The 21,467-nt window shown below is 49.0% G+C and overlaps 1 protein-coding gene across 1 annotated transcript in view; it reads left to right on the top strand.

The window, feature by feature from the left end:
- Positions 1-784, top strand: part of LOC139060152 (uncharacterized) — a 97,621-nt gene extending 96,837 nt beyond the window's left edge. Inside the window, exon 5 of the mRNA XM_070539068.1 lies at positions 750-784. Within this exon, the coding sequence (XP_070395169.1) occupies positions 750-764 (15 nt within the window). The 3' untranslated portion in view covers positions 765-784. The remainder of the gene's footprint in view (positions 1-749) is intronic.
- The last annotated feature ends 20,683 nt before the right edge of the window (positions 785-21,467 follow it).

The raw sequence follows: 21,467 nt of genomic DNA, 5'->3' as shown, positions 1-21,467 counted from the left end.
AACGAAATACACAAGCAGTACGCGAATTGAAAGAAGAATGTACATGCGCCCAAAACTTTCGTGTTGCAGATTCTGAGTTTTTGTAGACTTCTTTCTTTCCAACCTTGGAAAAGTAATCGAAAAACAAGGTAAAGTATATTCAGCAATTAACTGATACATAACAGAAGAAAATCGCATGAAAATTGAATGAATGAATATGAATTATATGAAAATTATATCATACATTTTAAGACGGCGACAAACCTCACGTGCGCAAGTTATTGCGTGGCCTCCGATGCTTGACACTTTGTCTCGGAGGCCATGTGTGCCGAACGCAAGGAACCAGAAGCATGCCATAAATGTCGCACTAAATGAAAAATTATGTTTAAAGACGCTAGAAAAGTGAAATGTTTTAAAAAGCTATTACGTAGCATTATTGTCCAATTATCAATTATTCTCACTGCCGCGTGCCTGTTATACGTCACGATAAGCGCAGCCATCAAGCAAGCGTATGCGGGCATATGCCAGTTTGTGTTTTGGTGCTGGCGCTGAGCCGTGATCTTCTATGCCGTGCTCCCTGAAAGGCTGCAGAACATAGCAAAATAGCGCCAGCCTTTCCGTTCTCACAACGAACCACTTTTAGGTTGTGGTGCTGATGCTGTCACACCTCATTTCTTATTCTCGCCATGTCTTCAGTGGTGTCAGGTCGTCAGCAGGTACATGCTTTTCAAGGTATGTCGGCGTATTCTTTTTGTACTTGTTTTATGCAGGTAATGAGAGCTTAGCATGGGCCGAAGAAGCTGATGCACAACGGAAACGCACAACGGTTCCGGCAGTACCCTTCAAGGCATGTCGGCGGTTTTTCTTCTCGGAATAATATTAAACTGAGCTAGTTTGAACAGCTGAACTGCAACCCGAAACAAATGGTGATAGACAAGCGACCTTCTTGTCTGTCTCCCTTCGTCTCGGGTTTCTCCGCATGTTTTGTGCACAACGGCACAATGGTTTCAGTGGTTCTGGCACACGTTTTCAATAGTGGTGCTCGATGTTGTGAGGTATAAAAAAAACATTTTTGTAAATCGTGAAGACTTTTAGTTTCGATACATAGTGTAATTGTTATTATTACTTCCTTTTTCACAAGAATACGCGTACACATGTCCTTCTGGTAACATTAGTTAATGAGTTCAGTTAGTCACCGTTCATGCATTGCTTCTGTTCTGCCTGCCGGTGGAGGTCATTTGTCATAAGGGCTGTCTGTAGAGCTACGTTATATTTTGCGCGCTTTGTTGCTCCTCTGTACTTTTACATAGCTTTTGTGTATAGCGTGCAGTATTACGTGCTTGTATCATTTGTAGACACAAGCCATGTACTTTCGCGTGTTCTTGAACAGAAAATCTTGTTGCACATTATATAAAACTTGGCTGTGCTCTACTGCTTGCAAGGACAAATTTCAATGTCAGTAGTACCATTTAAGCAAATGCCTTAGATCTGCCCCCATGATAAAGGAGATGCTAAAGGTATGGATTTCTACTCTGGGATTTTAGCCTAATCACTGAATTTATAGAAGCTGAAAACCGGTTACTTTAGGCGTTTTAAGCTACTTTGTAAGTCTTAACCCCTCATTCAGAAGTGTGCCTTAACTTCTAGCCCATGCTTGATTTGGTCAAGGTAAAGCCTGACGCGAACGCGCCCAAGGAAAGGCAATGAGTATCTTGGACATTTTCACGCCTGTCGTTATAGCAACAAAATCAAGCATGGGCTTCAAACGAGGGTGAATATCTGAATGCGAGGTAAGATATAAGCGATGTGTTTGCATAGTTATAAAGACTCTGTTCTCTTTTTCAAGTTTAGGATGCTCATGCCAGCCAGCACGAGATGTCTTCCAAGTACGATTTGCCCTCCAGCCCCGCATAGCATAGTACCGTGTACCTTTCGGAGTGCTGACAAATTTTCTTCCTCTTTTGAAACTGGTAGCGGTATAACTTCTAATCACGGTGATAACTACAAGGCTAAACCTATCTTCAGCGCCCAAAAATAATGTTACCTTTGAAGTGGAAACCTTAACAGGAGCACTCACTTTAACATGTTTCCTTGGTGGTGCTCCTGCGGGAGCCAATGCAATCAACGACTGCTGCTATGTTGAAGCTGGTGAACACCAACCAGATAACGCTACGGAGATGTAGATGTAGCAGCTCGTCTCCAGCATCAGCTGAATCAATGCTTTGGCCTTTCGTGGCACCTGATTGCGTTATAAGTAGCGCTGTATGTTTTCAAAAATGTGACAAATGTAGAATCCTGTTACCTGGTGTCAGGCTGAGTGTACGGAAAGTATTGAGACGGTTTAAAAGGACAGGGCTGATTTGATACTGCTACAAGTGGCTCAGCACTCTCAGCAGCATGGTATGTCCTGGTGCCACTGCAGTTGGTTGACTACTGCATACCAAGTGTGATGTGGTACCAGGTAACCACTAAATGCAATTGCACTGACATTGCTTATGATCCATGAATCTGCACACGAATTGGCTGTAGTGTCACTCGCATGGAAATATAGTTATTCTGCTCAAATAATTCATAGAACATACCATGGTTGTACTTGGGCTGCATGCTTACATAATCGAGAAAAATGAGGCGAAAATTAAAATACTTCTTCATTATAACAGTCTTCATTTCTAAGAGTGAGAACAATATGTTAAAACTGTTTTTTTTTTATGCAGCAGTTGTGTTTCGAATACTTCTCCTTTATGGAGTAGCTAATTTGGCACCTTTTTGCTGCAAGGGTTTTCTTGCTTCTCCACAATTTAACACATGTGCTAACGTATTGATGGTTTTCAGAATGTTTTTCATATATCGGATATATTTCTATTTTGGGCTTTCAGCTGTTGCTCTCCTTTATGTTTCACTACGTTGTTTCTATTCTTTCTTTTTTTCCTTTGCTGAATACAAGTCCAGTCAAATAGTGCTTTGATGTTTCCATATGTGAATTCTGCTTTTGTTTTTGTTCATGAGAATTAAGTCTCATAATGTGCCTTCGGTGTTTTATTTTACTGGAAAGAATGCAGCTAACACTGCGCTGTTGCCCACGATTTCTTAATCGATTTTTATCAGAGAAGTGTTCCTTTTCAAGCGTTTCTTTTACTTTGTTATTTTATTTATCCTTTAGTGTGTTTATGCTTAGCTGTTATGCAAAAGCGATATTTTTGTATTGGTTCGTGCGTTACGTGCTCATTGTGCCTTTCAGAAACCAAGAGATGGCACTATGCTGTATTTTTACTGTTCACTTTATTTTCATGTGACAGCTGCAGTATGCCATTGTATTTCACTGCAAATATTGTGTACATCATTACGTACTTGTCAAATGGTTGATACCATTAAGAAGTTTCGCAATAACAATGCTGGTGGTGACAAATGAGGTTTTCTTCGCTTAGTAACAGTGACACTTTGATTTGTTGTCCCAAAGAGTTCAGGACTGTCCGAGAAGCTGCGTACGCCAATAATCACCGGCTGTAATAGCGTCTCAAGCAGTCTAGGGCAGTCTAGGACAACAAATTGAAGAGGCCCAGTGCATGCATGCATGACGAATAAAAGAAATGGCCAAAAATTGTACAAGGCACATCCAGTATATATATATATATATATATATATATATATATATATATATATATATATATATATATATATATATATGTATGTATGAGATGTTGCAGATAGAGCCATATGCAGTGGATACGTCCTGTGGATGTAAGGGGTTAATATGGATATCAATTAGATATAGTAAATATATATTGGATGTTGTGGATATCTATTAGATGTAATAAATATATCTACAGGATCTTGTGCACGTCTATTAGATGTTGCATACATCCAGCCCTGACATCCCCACAATGTACCACTTGCATGTTCTGGATGCATTTGCGATGATCCATAGTGCATCCATACAATCATTTCTGGATAAATCTGGACATCTAATGGACGTACTGAATGTCCAAGGTGTGCCATAATATGCACATCTAATGGATGTATCTGGCTATCTGGGGATGGGGAAAAGCAATGTAAATGCCCGGCTACAGTGCTGAAACAAGCAATAGTGCGATTTTTCCTTTCCCAGAATCTCATTGTTAGGCATTAGAGACAATTTGCTTGTATTTCTGTGGCATGGCGCGTACATCTAGTTCCATTGCACACCGTACTATCAATGCACAGAAGCTGTGGATGTGCAAGAGATGTCCAGATCACAAAAACTGGCTGTGGCTTAGCTAAGGTTAAGCCCAGGATGCGAAGCATACTAGCCTTTATTTTAACGCGACAGCGCAAAGGAGCTCGTGTCGCAGAAAAGCCGGTGTCGTCGGCGTCGGCTCAGGCGTGCGGCGCTTGCTCAGGCGCACATTTCGTTGTCGCGCCGAACGCTGCGTTGCTCGACGCTCACCGCGTCCGATGCGGGGCGCGTAGTCGCTGCGCCGTAGCACAGCCACCTAGAAACAGTCCCTGTAGCACGCCGCAAACTTCGCTTCTCATTCCAACGAGCAGCTCTGTTTCCAGGAGGCATCTCACCTCGTGAGTGTCTAGCAGGGCAAGCGCAGCTGCTTATATACCGCCGCGACGCCGCGAGCGACGGCGCGAGTTGGAGCCCCGTTTCTCCTCTGTCGTGACGTCACGGTGTCACGTGGTCAGCCTTGAAGGCGACGCCGCCGCGCTTGAGGAGCTGGGTTGAGCTCTAGTAATATGCTTCGCATAAAAAGATTCGATGTCCTTTGGATGACCTTTGACTGCCATGTACTAGTGGAACATATTAGAGATGTGAACTAGACGTCGCTGAAAGTCTTGGATATTTGGTCGTTTGTGGTACATCCAATAGATATTTGTAGTTTGCTGGGTTAAGTTGTATCCGACTATACCTAAGTGAAAATCTCTCTGCAAGAGAAGAAACAAGCAACGCGACTACACTAGGGAGAAAACAGCTGCAAGATAATAATAATATTGAACGACACATTTCGTCTGGCTTTACAAAAAGAGAATCTCGGATGCTGATTAGTGGCCATGAGAAACAATGTCACCTCATCTGGCTTTAGGCTACCAAAGAGTGGCACACTTTTTTATTTTGACAGCCTTTTCCTTGCAATGCTCGTACTAACACTTATCAAAACGTTTTCACAAGTTGCAGCCTTTGTCGTGATGATCTCAAGATATTTTGCGAGGTCAATTGGCGATCTCTTACATGTGCTCAAACCACACAGTCATGCAGACAGGCTGGTGGCTGTGCCTAAAGTTCGTCATAATAGGTTCGATCTTTCACCGCAGTGCCAAGGAAGTGCGTTTCTTCTTGTCTGCGAGCTACTGCTAAATGTACTAATCAATTAAGAATGATTTTTTCTCGTAATATAAGTATATTTTATAGCAAAAACATACTCGCCTCTAGACACGCAAAGTGCTGAAATCAGAAGCCTAAAGCAAATATTATGAAACAATCACTGGGTGTGCACCTGGTTTCTTTATTTACAAGTAATAATAAGAACAAGAAGAGAAACAAAAATAAAACGAAGAGACATTACAACTAAAACGCCGCGAATACTGTGATGAAAAAAGAAGTGAACTACGAAGACGACGTTCGTTTGCTTTGCAGAGATAGAAGACTTGCATTTCTTGGCCAATTCCTCATATTGAGTAGGAGTCACATACGCGATAGGAAGAAGCAGAAGACTGTTGCGGTCTGCTTATATGCCCATCATTTATTTTTTTCTAAATTCCTTCCATTCTAGCTTGTTCAGTGAGTTGTCTTTTTATTTCTTTTAAAATATGAAAGCCATTCATCTCTTTTCACTTGAAAATTACACGTTAATCTTTTATTTGCAGTTTCACATTTTCAAGTTCATTTTTCTGAATTAATTAGCTGTGCGTACGATCACCCGAGTCTTGCCCCATTCCCCATAGAAAGTACTAGCCATGTTTTGAAAGAGCATTGTCATCATCATCGTCGTCGTCAGCATCATCATCATCACCGCCATGTTTCATTCTTTTCTGCACGAGACATCACGCAAGTTCGTGTTCCGCCTCTGGAGAGGACAATGACGGCTTGCGTGACCTTCCTCGTCGGGTTTAGCACACGGTCCATCGCCACCACTCGAGCTGCCTTACACCGAGCCGTAGCTTCTGGCGCCTCTGCAGCTGCAGCTGAACGCTGGTCCTTCCAGCTATTCCCAAAGTCCTTACGCTACCGTGGTTCCTACCCAGCGGCGCTGCAGACTCCATCGTTGCCCTCTCTCAAGTCTTCGTCGTCCAAGCCAGAATGCGGTGCAAGGTTGGCCCTGCTCCAACCCGAGTTTGTTGCCGCACCATCCGCGCAGCCAACTGTGACTCAACCAAAGACTTCGGTAAGCGTTGGGTTGGAGCTTTCCACATCGTCACTACAGCGTGGCTCACGAGGCCCCGTGGGCTTGGAGGTTGCCAACACCACCAATTTCCATCGCGGCCACGATCCAGCCCGATGTCACCTGTCGTGAGACCTATAAACGCTTCAGCCATGAAGCCTCCAACAGGATTGTGACGCCATCGCTTTGGTTGCTGGACGAAGCCCGCATCACGAGCAGTACTTAGTGTTGGGACCTCGGTGCGTCATGTTTTGTTGATGGGTGACTTGCACCGTTGGCCGTGGTGTTCTCGGTGAGACAGAATCGATGCGTCCTTGTGACTAGGGCCTGTGATCTGTGATCGCCGTGTTTTCTGGCCGATGATGACTGAATCTCTACAGCTACAGCTTAATATTTGTAATTTTCTTTGTGTTTTTTTCTTCATATTTTAAGTGTAAGCATTGTCTATAAATAAATGTTAATTAACGAATTTTCGTATTTCTTTCGTGTTCAAAAGCATACAACCTGCGAATTTTATTCCCTGGGTCCTCTGTAACCCACAGTATCTGCAGTTCTAATCGCCGTTCGCCTAAACGTTTAGATGGTTCAGCTGTTTCAAAACCGAATCAAACAAATCAAAGGATACGATAAATATGCGTAAGGGCTTCTTTTTTTATGGAACAGTAATAAAGCTATAACAGCTCACCAAAAATCAGCATTTCAATTGTCGCAAAAGTAATTTTACCAGGTGTTCTACCGTGCGGATTCGATGAGCAATAATAGCCTTTGATGATCAAGATTCACAGGTAGCGTCGACAAAAGAAATAGCCTTCACGGATCATTTATAGGCTTCTGAACTAAAATTTGGTGATACACTTTTCAACCATCAAATGTTAAGCCGTATGTTCCAAGTTGGCGCTGTGGTTTTCAGTAAGCTAATAACAGATTAAGCTTTTAAGCAGAGTAAAAGCCCTTATTTAAAGCACCATTACGCAAAGAATTCTGCTCCATTTTGCGCCAAAAACCGGAGCCGGGCGTGTCATGACTGCGCGCAACTACGTCTCAAAGCGACACCAAAGGAAATAGAAAGTCGAGAGAGAGTGAAAAAATGGGCTTCTGTAATAAGCAGTTGGCTATTCTTGGTGAGGGCAGAGCATTTGTAACTGAGGGAGGGAGGGAGGGAAAACTTTTGAGTCTTTCGAGAGTTTCGCGGTTACGAGGTCTCCGTCGTCTTCATCTTCTTGGCGCTGGCGACTGGAGACTTCTCTTCAGCAAGGGTGGGCCCCTATTCCAGGGCTCCACTGAGTCGCGCTGCATCGCTCGCGTGCTGCACTAGGGCCCTTTGGGCCGTGAGCTCGCTGCTGGTGAGCCGACTCTCCCATTGCTCCGCACTCGGGTGTTCGTGTTTGTGGAATGCTTTGTTGCGTTCGCACTCCCAGGTGATGTGGTAAAGTGTAGGTTTGGCACCACACCAAGGGCAGGTGGCCCTGTATTGTGTCGGAAACATCTTATTGAGCACGTGTAAGTTGGGGAAGGAGTTTGTCTGTAGTCTGCGCCAGCTGGTCGCTTCCTCCTTTGAGAGGTCTTTGTGTGGTGGCGGATATCTAATTCTAGTTCCTCTATGTAAGTGCAGGGTCTCTGCGTATCCCCCCTCGCAAGCCTGTAGGTGGGTCTCCGGGGCATTCGACCACCCAGCTCGGAACGCTTCACCTCGAGCTAGGCTGTCTGCCCTTTCGTTCCCCACTATGCCTACGTGACCCGGGATCCAGATTAGTTTGTGTCGGGGCTTTTCCTTCTCGGCGGAGGTGGCTCCGCTGAGTATTCTGAGGGCAGTTTTGCTGATTCTGCCTCTCGTGTAGTTTCTGCACACCTCTTTTGAGTCCGTCAGTATGTTGAGAGATCGGCCTCTTCTATAACCTTCCGCTGCCGCCAGCGCTACGGCAATCTCCTCGGCCTCCGCTGTGCCAGTGACCTTTGCTGTGGCATACGTGATCGGGTTTCCTTTCCTATTAACCACTACCGTCGCGGCTACGCGTTCTCTTCCGTGTGGATATACGGCGGCGTCCGTGTATACTGTATTGTCTAGCTGGGCTAGCGTTCTTTCAACATATCCGGCCCTAGCTTTTCGCCTGTTTTCGTGTAAGTTGGTATCCATATTTTTTGGCAGTGGTCCCACATTAATGGTTTTCTGAGGTGGTCCGGTACGTCCGCGTATCTGTCTGCCAGTCCGCTCGTATCCCGACCCAACCTCCTCAGGAGCGCTGGTCCCGTAAGGTTGCTTCTGAGTCTCGCGGTTTGCGTACCCAGCAGAGCCTCGGCGAGCTCGCTGAAGGTGTTGCTGATGCCCAGCTGGAGCAATTTCTCGTTCGACGTGTTTCTCGGTAGACACAGAGCCGTCTTGTACGCCTTCCTGAGGATGGTGTCTGCTTGCTCTCTTTCTGGCTTGGTCGTCACGTGGTACGGCAGGGAGTACGTGACTCTGCTGACAATTAGGCTGTTGACTAGCTTCAGAGTGTCTTCTTCTTTCATTCCGTATCTCTTTTGGGACACCCTATTGATCATGCGGCCCACCTGTTCCGCCGCCTTGCTCAGCAGGCTAATGGTGTGGCTGCACTTCCGGCTGCCTTGTAGCCACATGCCCAGGATCCTAATCATGTTCTTCTCCGGGATGTTGTGTCCCTCGAGGGTCACCTCCAGTGTCGCTTGCGTTGGGTGCTTGCCGACCCTGAGGAGCTCCGACTTCTCCGTGGAGCATCGCAGTCCCCTTTCTCTGGTGTAGTTTTGCACGCAGGTCGCCGCTTCCTGCAGTTTTTCTTGCTTCTCTCCGAGGGATCCTTGGGTGACCCAGATTGTGACGTCGTCGGCGTATATCGCGTGCTGGATGCCTCGGATCTCCTTAAGTTTTCTTGCCAGGCCAATCATTGCCACGTTGAAGAGGACGGGCGATATGACAGATCCTTGGGGTGTGCCCTTGCACGGCGTGGGGAAGACGTTGCTTCTCAGCTCGCCCAGCCCCACCGTCGCCATTCTGTTGCTCAGGAAGTCCCTGACGTAATCGTGCACTCTCTTCCCGCAGTTGGTGTTGTTGATGCCCTCCATGATGGCCGCGTGGCTCACGTTGTCGAAGGCCCCCTTTATGTCGAGGGCCATGACGACGTTTTCGCCCGTTTTCGGCATCGTCTCGAGCACTTCCTCCTTGAGTTGGAGCAGCACGTCTTGCGTTGAGAGGTTGGCTCTGAAACCGTGCATGCTGTCCGGGTACCATCGCTCGTTTTCCAAGTGCGACTGGATTCTCTTCGTGATCACTTTCTCGTACAGCTTGCCCAGGCACGACGTTAGGGATATCGGCCTGAGATTTTCTATTTGGAGTTTCTTCCCTGGCTTCTGAATCATTACAACGACGGCATGTTTCCACTCCGCCGGAACTCTTCCTTCTTGCCAGAGCTTGTTGAGGTAGGCCGTCAGTTGGTCGATGGCCTCGTCGCCGACATTTCTGATTAGCGAGTTCCGGATTTTGTCCGCCCCCGCCGCCGTGTTCTTGGTGGCCGATCTTATCGCCTCGACGACCTCTTCTCTCATGATGGGTCGGTCCGTAGTAGGGTTTCCTTCGCCGCGGTATTCTTCCTTGTAGCTCTAGACCTGCTCTTTGCCGTAGCATTTGACCCGGACTTCCTCAAGGAGTTGTTCGTCTTTGCCTTCGTACTGGTGGACTAGCCTCTGTATCGACTTGCTGCCTTCGGATTTGTTTTTGCTCGGGTCCATGAGGGCCTTGAGGATCTGCCACGTTCTGGCCGTACTGAGGGTGCCGTTTAGCGAATTGCTAAATTGCTGCCACCCCTGTCTGGCCAGCTGCGTCGCGTACTCCTCCGTTTTCTTGGTGATGTCCGCAATTTTCTTTTTTAGCTTTCTGTTGAGTTTCTGACGCTTCCACCTCTTGGTGAGCCCGCGTCTCGCCTCCCATAGCCTGAGGAGCCGCTTGTCCACCTCCGGCGTCTGTTCCGTCCTGTCTACTTCCTTCGTGTATAGGTCTTGGATTCGCCTGAGTTGTTGGCTCCACTCTTCAGCCGAAACGATGCTGCCTTCGATCTGCTTGCAGTGCGCTCTAAAGGCGTCCCAGTCCGTCAGCCGAGCCGTGCCAATCTTCCTCCGGACGTTGTCCGCCACCGTGCTGATCCTTATTATGTGATGGTCGCTCCCAAGGTTCTCGAGCAGGTTTTCCCATTCCGCTTGTTTGGCGCCCCTGATAAAGGTTAGATCGGGACTCGTGTCTGAACTGACGCTATTCCCCTGCCTGGTCGGTTGGTTCTCGTCGGTTAGCAGCTCGCATGCTACGTTCTCTGCCGCCGTGCAGATGCCGCGCCCCTTTTTGTCCTCGTTAGTATAGCCCCATCTCGGACTCTTGGGGTTAAAGTCGCCCGCAATGATTAGAGTATTCTGCCCCGCTAACTTTTTCGCTTCCGCAAAGAGCCTAATAAAGTTCCCCTTTGTTTGTCTGGGTGGGCTATATAGATTTACGATGTAGGTGCTCTTGGCTTTTCTTTTCTTTTTGGGAATTATCTCCGTGATTACGTGCTCTATTTGGGTATCCTCTATCTCTCTGTGTGCTATGGCTACTATTTGTTTGCTTATGAGGGTCGCGGTGCGGCCGCTCTCTTGACATGTGTAGCCCCTGAGCGTTGGGGTGCTGTTTGTTTCTTGCAACATGATTACATCTGGTGGGGTTCCTCTGGTGTATATGAATTGCTGTAGGAGGCCCTGCTTGCGCTTGTACCCCCTGCAGTTCCATTGCCAGATTTCTAAGTGTTGTTGTTTCCGTTCTGCCATGTCTGATTATTGTTGGTTGCGTTGGGGTTTCTGCGCCGAACCTACGTTCGTTGTATAGTCTTCTGGCGTCGTTGGTGGTTCTTTGCGTATTCTGATTCTTTACGTAATTTCGGAAACTCTGCTCTTGCAGGGCAAACTTTTGTTGTGTTTGCTGTATTTCGCTTTGCATCTGTTGCATTTGACTTTGCATCTGGCTCCGTATATTCATTATGAGACTTCTGAGGTCGTCAATGGGGTTCCTCTTCTCGTTGTTTTGTTGTGCCAGCTCCATGGTCTGGGGTGGCGGAGGTGTGCTGGTCGATGTGTAACCTGCCCTCATTTCTTGTTTTTCCCTGATTAAGTCGTTTAGCTGTTTTTTTAATTGTCTCGATTCCTCGCGACTTTGCTCGAGTTCGCGCCTGAGACTTTTGATTTCTTCAATTAGTTGTCTGTCTTGTGTTGTTTGTGTGTTGTTCGAGTGCGGTGCAGAAAGCGATTTGGGAGGGCCGTCTCCCAAGCTCACCTTAACTCCTTCGCCGCTCTTCTTTTGCTGCTGTTTCTGCTGCAGCTGCTTCTTGTCAGTGTTGCCCAGGGGTGGGTATGACTCGTCCCGGACGGACCCTCGGCTTCGGCTTCGGCTTCGGCTCCTGCCGCGGCTGCGGCTCTGCGATCCGCTCCAGCCCGGGCCCTGGCTCTCGTCCCGGAACCATCGTGGTCTTCTTCCTCGGCTTCGGCTTCTGCTGCGCCGTAGCTGCTGCTGGGTGCCCCATCGCAGCTCGCTCGCTGACTTGAGGCGTTGTTTGCAGTCTCTCGTACCCACCGCATGGTCGCCGCCGCATAGCAGGCACTTGGGCGTGCACTGGTGCACCTCCTCCGGGTTTTGGCAGCCGCACTGCCTGCAGGTCCTGGTTTCCGGGTTCGGGCAGATGTCCATTCGGTGCCCCTGTTGGCCGCAGGCGTAGCACACCTGCCTCGTTGGCCGATACGGGTAGCACCACATCTCCCCACCGTAGTACAGCACCTGCTTCGGGAGGATGGGTCCGTCGAAGGTGATGACGGCCGTGCTGGATCTCCCAAGCATTCTGGCTGCAAGGACCTTCACGCCTTGCGTGCGGACTCTGAGGTTGGTCTTGAGTTCTTCCGGCGAGGTCCCCTGGTCCACGCCGTGGATGACCCCGCGCAACGTGCCTTCCGGCGCCGCCACGTGGGCGTTGACGGCGTAGTTCTTGCCCCCGAAGCTCAGCTGCGTGATGCGCCTGATCGTCTGGGCCGCCTCTTCGTTGTCGGTGCTGCTGATGATGATATTTGATCCGTTGCGCAGTCGGATGATGAGGTCTTCCGCCTTACATCCTTGCTTGGTGGCAGCAACCACCGCTCGCGCCACCTGGTGCGTCTGCAGGCTTTTAACAGCTAGTCCCCTCGGCCGAAGGACTATCTTAAGGTCGTCTCTGGGGGGCGGCGGCAGTCTCCTCCTCGGCGCTCCTCCTCCCTCTCTCTTCTTCTCCGGCGCAGTTGACGCACCATCTGTGACCTTCGCCGCGCCTGGGGAATTTTCATTCCCCGACGTTCCCGCCAAAACTTGCTGCTTGTTATCGCTGCGTTGGCGTCGTTTCTGCCTTTTTGACATGGCGATTTCCCAATCTGTGTCGGTTCCGCCATTGTTGCTTACTTCTGAGCTTTGTGTCGATGGGGTGCTGCTGTCTAGGGCTTGGTGGCTGCCTGCCGCCGCGGGTCCACCGCGGACTAGCTGCTGCTCGGGAGCCGCCTCGGTGGTGTCTTGGAGGTCTTCCTCCATGTTTTCTTGCGATTCGGCTGAAACTCTTGTCGGGCCTGTCACTGAGGGTCGGTCGTAGATGGGATTGCTTGTTTGGGACATCGCTCCGGGTCTTCTCTACCTCGGGCCGAGGCCGGGGAGGCCGCGGATTCCCGCTATTGCTCTGGGTTTTGTTAGGCTTACTACCCGGTCGGCCACATGGCAAATTCAAATGCCGATAAAATCCAGAATATTGGACCCACCGGTTTGAATTTGGGGTCCTCGTGGTCCTCTTCACTTCCGGCGTCGATCCCAGCCAAAATTTTGGTGGTCCAGTAGGGTTGAACGGGTCAAAAAGCCCAAAAACTACGGAAAACTAGCACCGGCAGCAATGGCTCGAGCGTCATGAGCCATTCCACTCTGTGAACGTGGATGACCAGCGAAGCTGTTTAGCGCGTGACACGCAGGTGAACCAGAATACTGAACAAAGGTACAAACATATTTATTGTCTTAATCTGTGGTCATCGTGGCGATTTAGGTACGCACACACGTTCGCGTATCACCTCCGTTAATAAATGTGTCCGTCACGTAAGACAATGGATGGCTCATACCCCCTTAAGCTATGGCTCATACCCTCATAAACGTGGCCTCCCAATTATGACGACAGAAGAGAAGTGAAATTCTGCGCTGGAATGATGAGCGGCAACGGAGCCTGCTGTGGAAGACGATGACGCTCAAGCCATTGCTGATGATGATAGTTTTTTGCGGAAATGAACCAGCTGTGGAAGAAGATGACGAACGCGTGTGACAAGGTTAGTTCAAGGGCGCGGTGCAGCTTCCCGGAGCCCACAGGGGCATGTGCCATTGAGCTGGGACCCTTCCTGTACTATCACCGGGATCGATCCACATGATGATTTGCTTTTGTCAACATCTCGGTGGAGGGGGAAGACACAGTTTTTTTTCCAGGTCCTAGCCATAGAGAGCTTCGCTTTCCCATTCCCCCGGTGTAGGGTAGCCAACCGGACGTTATTCTGGTTAACCTCCCTGCCTTCTCCTTATCTCTTTCCCTCCCTCCCTCCTCCTCGCTGTAAAAAATGACGGAAACAAAAAATTGCGGTGGTGCCCCGTGTTGGACGATGACACATTCCATTTGATGTCATGACTGACTGACTCACAGAGGGCGGCAGAGGGAAAGGTCATGTAGGGTTTACGTCAGCTCGTGCAATTCATACTGAGGAGCAGCAGCGTAATTTAAGGTCGAAATTTTCTACGCGACAAAGTCGTATATTGGCACACCGTAGAGCCTTTTGCTCCTGCTCCCGTTTCTGTAATAAAAGCGAAATAAACATTCGCCTTCAGCTTCACATTTAAGTTAATTTTCTATAGTGTTCTTTTAAAGTTTCTCCACGTGTTGACATCCAGTAACGCCTATTAAAAAAAGCCGTATGTCTCAGATACCGTGTGTCCATACACGTATATGAATCGTTCAAGATCCCGTAAGTAAACCCGCTCGTTAACACAGAAAGCCATGTGAAAATATAAGGACATGTTTCGGGGAACAGGGGTCTTTTATTGCGAAAGGAATTATATCTACACTACCGGCGCATTCTTGTCGCCGTCACCAAAATGTTGAATGTCAAGTCCAAGGGCGATTAGATCGTCGCCGCGCGCCGCATGCTGTATGTGCGAGTGAAAGTGTGCGACGGTGGGCCAACGATCGCGGCTCAATCTCGCGCGCGCAATGGAGAAAATCGGAGAGGTAGCGCGCCGTCTTCCGTCGCAAGCAAGGAACCTGGGGGACGGGTGGTTGTGCTTCGGCTGCCTCCCTTTCTTGACACCATATCGTTATGTCACTATTTCCGATTTTCTCCGCCCCAATTTTGTGGGAGATACCGGCGTTCGCGACGGCAGCGGCTACAAATAATGCGTTGAAGCATCGAGGAAACAGAATTGCATCTATTTCTCGCGCGGAACGCCGGCCACGCACCCCAGCATTCCTCGCGCGGAGCGGGCAGAATGACCCAATAGACGAGAAAACCATGGCCAGGCGGCGCTACTGCGCCTCCTGACAGCGCCCCAATGTGGAAGCGTCAAGCCGCGCGGTCGCGCCGTGGCGCAGTCTCCGCTTTGTTTACATTGTGTTGTCCGCGCTTTTCTTCGCTGCTCGTGCTCACGGCGCTCCGTTTTCGACGGCGGCAGATCGCCTGCTTGCGCAACAGCGATGCAAAGATTGCCGTGCGGTTTCAAGAAGGCTGCCGACGCCGACAGCTTTTTTTCGTGGCGGCAACCTCACGATAGGGGAGCGTCTGCTTCGGAACGTGTACGGCGTTGAACAAATTGTGGACGGTGATGTGATAGTGAAAGCCAAGTGCATGTCACAGGTGTCCGACAAGATCGTAGACGACGTCGAGTTAGAGGTACGCACCATGTTCAGAAATTTAGCCACTTTTATTTCAATTACAACATAAGTCACACTGGCAGCAGGAACTTCTGTTGTCATACTACTCGATGACTGCAGATCCATTGGGCTGCTTCTTGACGGTTCCGTCACTTCACAAAGGCTTGTTCTGGAGTCTGTTTCACACGTGTCTTGCCGCTGCTCAAGAGCTGCGTCGCTGCAGTAGGAAAGCACATGTCCCGGTGGTGCTGACTGCTGAGAAGACTGTTGTGATTGCCATTGGTCTGTTTGGCACCGTTTCCACCTGCATCGCATATGAATGGAACAGTATGTGTGCCTATTTGTTGTGGGGATTAAATTACTCCCAATAATACGTTTGCAAAGGTAACGTTCCTGTGATTGTGTGCATATATTATTCTACAAGAGTGGTACCACTACAAGTTATGATACTTGCACACTTAGATACTTAGAAAGCATGGGCAAACAACAAACATAATGCGCACGTCTCGAGCGGCTGCTTCCCGATCTGCCGCTTCCCGACTCACGCGACGGCCGCGGCTTGCATTAAATACGGTCTGCTACCACACAAAAGTAGCGCGCGCGGCCCCTTTCGTTACCTGCACAACTAGTAATTTAAGTTGCAGCGTTTCGAAAAGGGAAATACTCTTGAGCTCGTCCATGCCGATCGCGAGGGAAGGCACAGTGCAATCAAATAAATTCGGGGGTTCTAAGTGCCAAAACCATGCCAAAACCACGAAATCATTCTGAGGCCCGCTGTAATGGGGAGTCTCAGGAATAATTTTAACCTCTGGGGGTTCTTTAACGTGCACAAAAATCAAAGCACGTGGTAACAAGGGTGTTCTTGCATTTTGCCCCTATCGAAATGCGGCCGCCGTGGCTGGGAATCGAGCACGCTTCGTCGAGCTTAGCGGCGCAACACGCCTGCATTTACCGCTAACAAACGGCGGATGCCACCACAATTCAACAACGCGACACGACTAAACAAACGGCCGTGCACTAACAACAGGCATATGACTATTCCGCTTTCAAGATATGACACGCGAATGCGAAAGTATGAGACTTACTTGACTCGGCGCACTGCAGTTATCCATGCTTGTCGTCTGTCCTTCTCGTACCACTTCCCAGGAAATCTGTAGAACTTCACGGGCGGCGTACGACCTTTCGTGTTTTTGAGGCTGCTGTGGCTATCAACAACACATCAATATTGCGTGCCACCTTTCCTGGCTGATGAGGTCGCACTCGGCATCGCAAAAACCACGCGCACGAGCGCTCCCGCCGTACAGAACACAGGCGCGCGCTAGCGCAGCGACGACCCTCGAAACTTCCATCAGTCCGCTAGGGGAGCATTCGGCGCTGGTGCCGCGCGGGCAAGCTTTAGGTTGCCTCATCTATGGAAGGCTGCAGCGAAAGCCGCTACCATGCTGGTGAAAAGTAGCGGTGGGCGCCGATATGTCGGCGCGCCGCCACCGGCTGTTCTCGCTGCGCCGCCGAAGCAAACTGATCGGCGCGCCGCCAGTGGCGTAGCAATGGGGGGCAGGGGCCCCGGGTGCAAGGAGCCAGTGGGGAGGGGGTGTCATATACGTCTGAAGATGTCATATACGTCTTTCCGCCGGCTTGACTGGGCGCAAATGGCAAAGAATGCTCCGGTATCCAGTAGCCCGAGCTCATGTACCCGATGCGTTCCTCCGCAGAATTGTCGGCTGCAGCTCCATCAACACCCCACGAAATAATTGCGTGAATGTACGGGCTAAAAAACTTAATTCGCAAAATGGGTGCTAAACTACACGCCTTAGCGGAACGTTTCACGTAGGGTGCGCTCGTGACGTGCGTTCATGCTGGGAGCAGGCGTCGCTAAACATACAGTCAGGCGTTGTAAAGCGTTGAGATTCTTGAGTCCCTCTTCCGTGTTCAGAACGCGCGGTGAAGACGAACAAAGACAGCGGCTAGAGGGCGTTCAACGAGCGCGCCCGGCGCTCGCGTTTACGGCGAAGCGTTCGTTGAGAGCGACGTTGCAGAAGTGCGGCCGTCAAAAGTCGCGAATGGGATTCTCTGGATCGTCTTCAGACTCGGTGCGGCCGAAGAGTTTGGCGGCGTATGACTCGACAGGCTGTAGTCGCGGCGTGCGTCTAAATGTCGTACAAAAATCCCTCACGTGACCTGATCCTATAGGTGCCTAGGGACAGGATCGTTTAGGGATTTTTGAGAAGGCGCGATGGTGGCGGCGAGCGATGCCGTGGCGTGTGCGTCCCATAGAGTTTCTCATTACATTGCCTAGAGGAAAATCTGGCGCTGCTGCGCTGTGGTATGCATGGGAATGCCGGTATATTGTGACTTCGGATTGGCATCGTTCTCGGAGAGACAGGACACCTTGAAGACGTGCTTGGCTAGCACCATTCCGTCTGTCACAATGATTCATTTTCTACTAAAACAGCCAGTGAAAAGCTGTTTTGGTTTTATTATTACGCAAAAACATGTTTCGTTTAACTATACGAACTTGTTATTGCTTGTATGATTATATGTTACGTGAAAAGTATCAGCGGGCCGCTAAAGTTGCAGGACAGATGACAAGGTTCGCGCTCGCTTTGAAACAGTTTGTCGTCTGTTCTTGCTTTTCTTCGCTTGGACATGCATTGTAGGTGAGTAAAGATGTAATATGCGTGAATACCCGCCGTGGTTGCTCAGTGGCTATGGTGTTGGACTGCTGAGCACGAGATCGAATCCCGGCCACGGCTGCCGCATTACGATGGGGGCGGAATGCGAAAACACCCGTTTGCTTAGATTTAGGTGCACGTTAAAGGGAAGCTGAAGCGGTTTTCAATTTCCATGAATTGCTGGGATTGGGAAGAACAGACCTAATAATTTACGGTTCCGAAATTTTTTTTCTTCGTTTTGTTAATATAAGGGGCGGAAATCGCTTTCTAAATCACCCCCGCGGACTCGCCCCCATCGCTTCCCGGAGCGCCGGGTGAGGAGGTTACCAGAGGAGAGAACCGGCGAGAGTGACGTCACTGGCGGGGACCGAGCTGCCGGACCGGCGTGCTGGCATGCGCTGGCATGCCTCTTTCCGTCCTGCGCTTTACTGAACGACGCTACGAGAGATTTGCCGCCGCCGCCGCTCACGTTTGTTTTGCGATTTTCGTAAACTGTTCTTTCCTTCTGTGCTGCGTGAGTGCCTACAGCCAAGGGCGCCCAACATGCCCTCGTTCTGTGCAGCAATCGGCTGCGCGAACACACGCGGGCGAGACGATGTGGTGTTTCACAGGTTCCCGAAGCCCAAGAAGCTTGCAGCGCAGTGCGGTGAGGAGAGATAAGTTCGTGCCGACGAAATCAACTGTGCTGTGCTCGGACCATTTCCGCGATAGCCGGATAGCCTTACGACAAATGCGGAAACGCGTTGTTGCTAGCGTTGCTATACTCCGTTTCATACATCAGGTGCAACGCTGTGGAGGCTTGAGATACTTCTTGCAGTGGCTGCGTTCGCACTTAGAAAAAGTTCGGTGTTTCTTGACCCGATTTTTGAGAAAACTTTTCATATATAAGCTCAGTTCTGAATGAAAAAAAAGAATTTACCCATAGAAACAATCCGTGTACTTATACGGCTGCTAACACGTTCTTTTAAATCAATTTTCTTTTCGGCATTCTTTAATTGCAGCCCGTCGCGGCAGCTTCACGTGCATGCTCGCGCGAGCAAATGCCGCTGGCACGCTGCGAACCACAGGCGGAAACGCGCGCAGTAATCAATTTTGGTAACCGGACTTCGTGCGTAGCTTCCACAGCGTTGCACCTGAGGTATAAATTGGAGTATAGGCTTGCCTAGTGACATTCGACGTACGGTTGCAGTTATCATGTTTACCACACGGCGGTGCTAAAACTGCCTAATATCTTTATGTCAACACTAGCATGGAGCGCGCATACCGATTCTTGATCGAGCCACAATCGCAAAGTCGTCGAACCATATTCTGAATATTGCACATATAATCCCCCTGACCATATCGATCTGGATGTGTATGATAAGCAACTTCCATGACTGTACCTCGCAGCACTGCATGTGCGCGCTTTGAAACGCGGCACTTATGTTCGCGATCGTGTATCAACGCTCAGAAAACCACGGGACTTCAGACAAGCAGCGGCAAGGTGCTTGACATCGCGGAATTGTACCCGTGTTTACAATATAATGAGAAGTTAGTGCTTCGGCATTCTTCCAGCAGCAAGTTCCCAGTGACACTTTAGCGCATTTTTTCTCCCGTCATTGGAACGTGCAGCTACATGAGAAAAAAAAAGCATACGTAACAGCTAAGATTTCCAGCGCGCGAGAAGGTGTACACATCGCTCTCGCTTTTGGCACACTCAACATCGTCGTTGCCGCCGTTGCCGCCATCGTTTTCCGTATCGGCTGTCGGTCCGAACAAGTACGGCGAAAATACAAGCTGTCCGAGACAGCGAGAACGTTCCATAATGCTTACAACTCAGCTATGCAGCCAGAACAGAACAGCGTGCTACGCTCTCAAACGGCGGCGCCGACCGGCGACTGCCGCCGCTGACGTCACAGCGGCTCCGACCAATCACGGGCAACAGCGGCGTTCGCGCGATACCCTGAGGCGCTGGTGCGCGTTTTCATGAAAAAACAGCCGCTTGCGCTTGTTTCCGCCCTTTTTGAACGAGATATTCGTGTTCAGGGGACTCAAAACTGTAGAATGCCGCAGAGAACTCATTTTTTTCGAAAAGTGTTTCAGCTTCCCTTTAAAGAACCCAGGTGGTCGAAATTTCCGGAGTCCTCCACTACGGCGTGCCTCATAATCAGAAAGTGGTTTTGGCACGTAAAACCCCATAATTTTTAATATGCGTGAATGGAAACATTTTATGAAGATTTGACTTCAAGAACGCGTTATTTCTGAAGCCATATCCACGTTTTAGACGAAGCCTCTTACAACACCAGCCAACACGAGCCTCGCAGACACATATACCGTCATTCCCATGACGGCACGGTGCCCCCTTAAGAAACTCCCATACACGGTGGCGCCAGATTTCCCTCTAGGTGTTATAGTGACAAACTCTATGGTGCGTCCTCGGCGTGAGGCCCCGCACACTCTGAGGTTCAACATATGGCCACAGAGGGCGAAAAAATCGACCGCGCGCCACTGCTAACAAAACAAGCATAGTAGAATCATTTTGGGATGCTTACGTTAGTTCCAACATTTCCTGCTAGAGGCGCCGTAAAAAGCGCAATTTTGTTTTACAAACTTTCTCTTACATTTACCGAAGCATTTTTATTGCATATAAATAGGGCAAAATTATCATTGCTAATTAGATGTTGTACTCTTTGTTAGTAAGTTTATTGTTTCTTCGTCATTATAAACGCAAATAGCGTTCAGCATCATCGATCTTTCACGTGACCTCTCGCCTGGATTTAAAATTTTGGCCAGCGCTTAAAATTTTTACTGGTACTTTCGAGTGCACGGCGGCACGGATTCATTCGTTCGTACACTCAGGCTGGTTGCTTTTTTGTTTCTAAATCTAGTTCATTGCGCTTCTATGTCTCGCGTTATTTAACTTGGGGTGAAGTGACGTTTTCGCAAGCGGACATGTAAGCCCGAAAGTTGGGTATCGGTCGTGATACAATTCGGAACACGTCTGCATCGAAACGGGAGCTGGATTCTGCAGCGGCTGACAATGACAATAACGGTGAGTCATTTAACATTAATCAAAAAGGCTAGCACGAATAACAGGGACACAGACAAAGAAGACAACAGGACGAGCGTTAGCGCTCGACCTGTTGTCTTCTCTGTCTGTGTCCCCGTTATTCGCGCTAGCCTTTTGGATTAATGATAACACACCAACTATCCCAGCTTTCTACCTTGATCACCTTGAGTCATTTAACACCGTTGCTTGAATCATTATTTAATATCCGTCTCGTTAACTTAGAGTCGGGGACAAGTTAAAGAACTGGATTCTGCATTATATGTGGACAGTCAGGATCTCAGTTGCTGCTTCCTAAATAAACCTTTACTTGCGAGGCTGTCGTTATACACACACAATCAGGAAAGAAAGAGCGATATCGGAACGCGTGTCTCATTTTTCATCTTATTGTAGCCGTGGTCATAGGTGACTGAGTAGCCTTATCAAAATACATATAAAACTTTTTTAGAGTCCGCCGGCAACTTCTTTCGTCCAC

This window comes from Dermacentor albipictus, chromosome 1 (genome assembly GCF_038994185.2).
Source record: "Dermacentor albipictus isolate Rhodes 1998 colony chromosome 1, USDA_Dalb.pri_finalv2, whole genome shotgun sequence".
NCBI classification, from domain to species: Eukaryota; Metazoa; Arthropoda; class Arachnida; order Ixodida; family Ixodidae; genus Dermacentor; species Dermacentor albipictus.
The sequence above is the reverse complement of the archived record's forward strand: the minus strand, read 5'-3'. Positions and strand labels throughout refer to the sequence as shown.